This window comes from Bubalus kerabau, chromosome 12 (genome assembly GCF_029407905.1).
Source record: "Bubalus kerabau isolate K-KA32 ecotype Philippines breed swamp buffalo chromosome 12, PCC_UOA_SB_1v2, whole genome shotgun sequence".
In the NCBI taxonomy this organism is placed as follows: domain Eukaryota; kingdom Metazoa; phylum Chordata; class Mammalia; order Artiodactyla; family Bovidae; genus Bubalus; species Bubalus kerabau.
In genome coordinates, this window is record NC_073635.1 from 80665146 (window position 1) to 80671145 (window position 6000).

Sequence of the window (6000 nt, forward strand, 5' to 3'; positions counted from 1 at the left end):
AGGGTTTCCAGGGAGCCCAAGAGACCATCCTGGAAGTCTTGAAAAATGACAGTGTTGACTGTTGAGGGGTGGTACTTGTAAAATCCACAACTGGAGGGCAGTATATACCAATCAGAGTCATTACATTGCCAAAAAAGGTCTGTATAGTCAAAGCTATGGTTTTTCCAGTAGTCATGTATGGGTGTGAGAGTTGGACCATAAAGAAGGCTGAGCACTGAAGAACTGGTGCTTTAGAACTGTGGGGTTGTAGAAGACTCTATAGAGAGTCCCTTGGACTGCAAAGAGATCAAACCAGTCAGTCCTAAAGGAAATCAACGTTAAATGTTCACTGAAAGAACTGATGCTGAAACTGAAGCTCGAATAATTTGGCCACCTGACACAAAGAGCCAACTCATTAGAAAAGACCTTGATGCTGGGAAAGTCTGAGGGCAGGAGGAGAAGGGGATGACAGAGGACGGGATGGTTGGATGGCATCACTGACTCAACGGACATGAGCTTGAGCAAGCTCCGGGAGATGGTGAAGGACACAGGAGCCTGGTGTGCTGCAGTCCATGGGGTCAGAAAGAGTCAGATGCGACTGAGCCATAAACAACAACAGTATATGAATGGACCATTCATGAGGGCTGTCATTGCTCCAACTACTTCCAGGTCCCAAAAGACCACCCGCTCCCCACTCACATTCACAAACTTACCAACAGAAAGAAAAGGAATTAAAAAGAGCTACGATTATGGAACTTCCCGCTGGTCCAGTGGCTAAGACTCTGCGCTCCCAATGCAGGGGGCCCTGGGGTTCCATCCCTGGTCAGGGAACTAGATTTCAAATGCTGAAACTAAGACTCAGCACAGCCAAATAAATAACGTGAAAGTGAAAGTGTTAGTTGCTCAGTCGTGTCGGACTCTTTTCAACCCCGTGGACTATAGCCCACCAGGCTCCTCTGTCCATGGGATTTCCCAGGCAAGAATACTGGAGTGGGTTGCCATTTCCTCCTCCAGGGGATCTTCCCAACCCAGGGATCGAACCCAGGTCTTCTGCATTGCAGGCAGATTCTTTACCATCAGAGCCATCAGGGAATATTTTTGAAAAAAGAAGAGCTATGACTGTAAGCGGCAAAAAGAAGTGATTAAAAGAACATGGATAACGAGACATTAACTTCAGGCTGTGGGCATGCTGCTTCTGTCCATTTAATTCTTCTTTTCTCTGAGGCACTAAGTAAACTACTTTGTCCTCTTAACATGTGAGTCTGTAATGAAGGCTTGGGGTTCTGAGACCCGAGTACTAGCCCCAGCTCTAACTTTTCCTAGTGAAGTGACCTTGGAAAATCAAGTTAACGTCTTTGGGCCTCAGAGTCCTCACCTCGAACAGGACTGAGATCATGTGATACATTCAATAAGTATTTACAAAAGGTTAAAAAAAAAAAAAAGTGAGCCTTGGGGGACTTCCCTGGTGGTCCAGTGGCTAAGACTCGACACTCCTAATGCAGGGGGTCGGGGTTTGATCCCTGGTCGGGGAACTAGCACATAGCACATAGCACAACTAAGACCCAGTGCATCCAAATAAATAAATAAGAATATATATTTTTTAAATAAGTGAGTCTGTAAAATGGGGATAAACCAAGAGATTGCAGGTTCTTTCCAGGCTCACCATTCAACAGAGCTATGATTTCTTCGTTACAGACTCACGGCCCCTGTCACTTTAATCCTTTTCTGAAGAATGTGTACTGACAGACAGAGGGATCTCTTTTTACCCAGTGCAGTTCTACCTTCTGTCTTCCCATCACATGGTAGTGCGACCCCGCAATTAGGTTACAGCAAGAAGGAAGCATTCTCCCGTTAATCTGACCGTACAATTATTTACTCCAACAACAATCAGTTGCCAGAGTGTATTACTGTTTTCACACTCCTATGCAATATTTCAAAAAGCACATAAGGAAGTATTTACATTTTCCTTCCACCCTTGTTTTCTGCTTGATTTCAAGAGTTAAATGAACAGTTTCCAATATCTTGTGTCTGATGGTTTTTCCTCTCCATTAAAACGCTGAAGGGTTTTTTTTTTTTTCCTCCCCCTCTTTAGGAGGAAGAAAAGAAGTCTGTCCCCTGTAATTTACTTTGGCTTTCTCAAAAGTTGGGTAGGAAAGTCAGTATAATTCAGGTGGAATCTGAAATGTTCTTGTCGTACAAGTGTGCGCAGAAAGGAAGCCTATAATTTCCGAGCATTCTTTCAGGAAGTTTGTATTCTCTGTCTTCCAGGGAGCCTTTACTTTCCGAGGGAGTATGATCGACATGCCATTACTGAAGCAGGCCCAGAACATTGTTACGCTTGCCACATCCATCAAGGAAAAATGATCTGCTAAATGAAGCTCTCATCAGGTGGGCCGAACATATACAGTGGTTTTTCTTAAAGACAAACCATTATACTCAAGGCAACTTCTTAGTATGCTGGATTGGAGCCTTTCCCCGTTTACAGTTCATGTTAATCACATTTTTTTTTTTTTTTTTTTTTTGTTATCTCACTGGGGCCAGTTATTCCTCTAAAAATGAACTTTCTTCTTTTTGGTTCCAAGTGTGTGATTTTAGTGTTCATGGATGTGTTCCAAGTTTGGACTTCTGATTTCACAGGCAGATAAAACAGTGGGGAGAGATGGGCTATGAGTGAAAGTTAAGTCTTTAACAAAACATATTTTTCCTGAATACGTAAACTCCCTTCACCCTGCTGATGTTAAATGTTTCCCACATTGTTCATTGTTCACACAACACCGTAAATAATTTTTAAGAAAGGCCAACCTTTTTAAAAATAACAACTCAATGAAGGGATGGTGTTTATTTCACTAGTAACCTGGTAAAACAACAGAGATGGCATAGAAAAGTTAAGGACCATACAGGTTTATATAGATACCTTGTAAAAATAAATCGTCAAAACTGATTGCTTTCATCTCCACCCTCTTCCCCAAAATGAAACCTCCCTCTCCTCAGACTGCTAGGTGGTGACTCTGAAAGCCCTCATCCTGGGCGAATGCTTTTGGGTCAACTGTTACCAGCAATTAAAATATAAATGTGCAGAAACACAAGACCATCCATTCTCTCCCTTTATTTCCCTGTTTAACTGTTTGCCATTGAGGCCATCTCCCCGCCGTAAACGTACGGCTGGGACAGGGCCTCCTCAGCAATAAACTTGTAGCCTCTGAGAAGACACAATGCCTCCGAGCTGGTGCATATGGTCCCCTGTGAGATTTGCATCACATTAGAGATGCGGCTACAGGTCATATGGGTGGTGTGGTTAACGGGCTTAGTAAAGCTGTTTTGAAGAGGTTAACCCAGCTTGTAGTAAGGGTAAATAAACATAACAACCAGCCATTCTTCCCTATTCAGCATGTGCTCTTATATTGAAGGCTAAAGGGTATTGAAGCCGCGAAGGATCAACTTGTGTTTGCCAGAGGACGCCAATGAAATTTGAAACACCAACAATCAGAGATTTTGTTTCTGCTCCTCATTAAATCATGAGCTTTTGTGTGGAGACTCCGGACGACTGTTCTTTAAGAAATTAACAGAATGGGAAGTTTTAAACTCTACACCAACCTTTTCATGACCTACACAGCAGCAAAGCTGCCACTCTTAGACAAACACCGCGGGGAAGGCTGTTCTGTTTATTTAAATTTGTAAATAGAAAACACTTGTTTTTTTTTTTTTTTTTTTTTCATTTTCATTTTTCACTCTCTCCTATGCCCTTTTTATCTACTATGTGGCCCCTACCATGTGCCCCAACCAGGGGTTTGCTTTTCTCCTACCTCTTCCAGCTCCTCCAGAGACCCCGAGAGGGGAGTAGGGCTGATGGTTATATACAAGGAAAGGCACCATGGAACCCAAGCGAAGTGGGAGAGGCCCACAAGCGGTCACACAGCATCCACCACCAGGGCAGGGCAGTTGCCACAGACATGCAGAGGAATGTGATCCAGGCTGGGCAAGTCCTAGGAAACATAGGCTTAAGACATGAACTAATATTCTCCCCAACATGGGACAGGAGGAGACATCATCTCTTAACTGAGATGGGATGTGCTTGGCTGGTGTCCACTTGGGGAAAAAAAAAGGTGGGAACCTGCTTCCTCCTTCCTCAGAGGGGCTGCAAGGATGAAGGTGGGGTCTCAGCCAACTTGGCGGTGACCAGCCTGCAGCCAAACTGGGCTTCAGGACTTCGGACAGTGGCAGTGGGCAGCAGTCACGGAAGAAGCCATCCCCCCCAACCTATTGAGCAGCTGTGCCCACCGAGGCTGGCTGTCAGTGTGCGCAGGGTAAATCATAACCTGTGGTTTAAAAACCACGATTTTTGTGCAGCTGGAGCCCGCTTCTCAGAACACTGAAATCCAGGAGGACTGCTTGGAGGCAGAGGGAGGCTTCCTTTGATTTTGTCCTGCAGTATAACACCATCAGGATATCAAAAGCACTTGTTCAGTCGTTCAGGTGTGTCTGACTCTGTGATCCCATGGACGGCAGCACGCCAGGCTTCCCTGTCCTTTACCATCTCCTGGAGTTTGCTCAAACTCATGTCTATTGATCCGTGATGCCATCCAACCATCTCTGTTATCCCCTTTTCCTTTTGCCTTCTATCTTTCCCAGCATCAGGATTTTTTCCAGTGAGTCGGCTCTTTGCATCAGGTGGGCAAAGTATTGGAGTTTCAGCTTAAGCATCAGTCCTTCCAATGAATATTCAGGGTTGATTTCTTTAGGATTGACTGGTTGGATCTCCTTGCAGTCCAAGGGACTCTCAAGAGTCTTCTCCAACACCACAGTTCAAAAGCATCAATTCTTTGGTGCTCAGCCTTCCTTATGGTCCAGCTCTCACATCCATACATGACCACTGGAAAAACCATAGCCTTGACTATGCGGACCTTTGTCAGCAAAGTAACATCTCTGCTTTTTAATATGCTGTCTAGGTTTGTCATAGCTTTTCTTCCAAGGAGCAAGTGTCTTTTAAATTCACGGCTGCAGTCACCGTCTGCAGTGATTTTGGAGCCCAAGAAAATAAAGTCTCTCACTGTTTCCTTTGTTTCCCCATCTATTTGCCATGAAGTGATGGGACTGGATGCCATGATCTTAGTTTTCAGAAGCATACGCAGAGCCTGTCTTAAACAAAAGAAGATAATAAAAGCCTTTCTTCGTCCTTTCTACAGGCAGCCCCCATTTCAATGCAGCTACCCTGCCCATCCTCACAGGCTGGTCCAGATTAACCTCCCCCTAGCCCCAGGTTTTGACAGCATGAAAGGGAGACATCCTCATTTTCACCCCTGTTACATAGGCACCCCCAAACCTGATAGGTGGGCCTCCTGGAAACTGGGGGTCCCTGAGAGCCAAGGCCCCCACTCTAAGGGACCCCAGAGGCCAGGGCAAAGGCATGCAGACATCGAGAAAAGCAATGATCTAAGCAGGATCTCCAGGTGGTCCTTAGAGCCAGGCCTGGCGAGGTCTTCCCCACCGCCATCCCCAGTGGGATCACAGGTTCAGACTTCAGGCCATATTGGACTAGTCACCACACCCTTCATCTCAAACCACACTTTGTTCCAACAAAACCACTTTGTTTTTTAAGTCTCCCTAAGTATCAGATTTATCATCTTTCTCATAACCCCAGGGTCCCAGTCAGGGTAAGCTCATGACACCAGGACCTACTCGATTCAAAAATCTGGGCCAAGGTCCCCACTCTCTGAGCACATACTTTAATGAGGGACCCAGAAGAGGGCTGAGTCAGTGTCAAGGAAGAACAAAGATGTTGGGAGGCTAGAGGTATCCCCACTGTTTTCATACCCACTTCTCTTTGGTGCCTCCGTGGGTTAAGGTCATAGAGGGTGGGTAACGGGAGCTGGTGAGCCCACCCTGCTTGGCACATGACAACGTCCAACCTGGGAATTCCTCCCATCTAGGCATGGACTGGCTAACAGAAGAGAACCTTGCAGTAATTTGATTAATTAAAAACCATACCTGTTTCTATTTTGTGCAGCTCATCACAAGCTGCTT

At 45.4% G+C, this 6000-nt stretch overlaps 1 protein-coding gene across 4 annotated transcripts in view; it reads left to right on the forward strand.

Moving 5' to 3' along the window:
• CLYBL (citramalyl-CoA lyase) overlaps positions 1-3641 on the forward strand; it is a 230525-nt gene extending 226884 nt beyond the window's left edge. The window contains exons 8-9 of one of the 4 annotated variants that reach the window (XM_055542939.1): positions 2248-2367; positions 3367-3641. In XM_055542939.1, the coding sequence (XP_055398914.1) occupies positions 2248-2343 (96 nt within the window). In that variant the 3' untranslated portion in view covers positions 2344-2367; positions 3367-3641. The remainder of the gene's footprint in view (positions 1-2247; positions 2368-3366) is intronic. The other 3 variants (XM_055542938.1, XM_055542941.1, XM_055542940.1) reach the window with 3 other exon arrangements.
• Positions 3642-6000: the final 2359 nt, after the last annotated feature.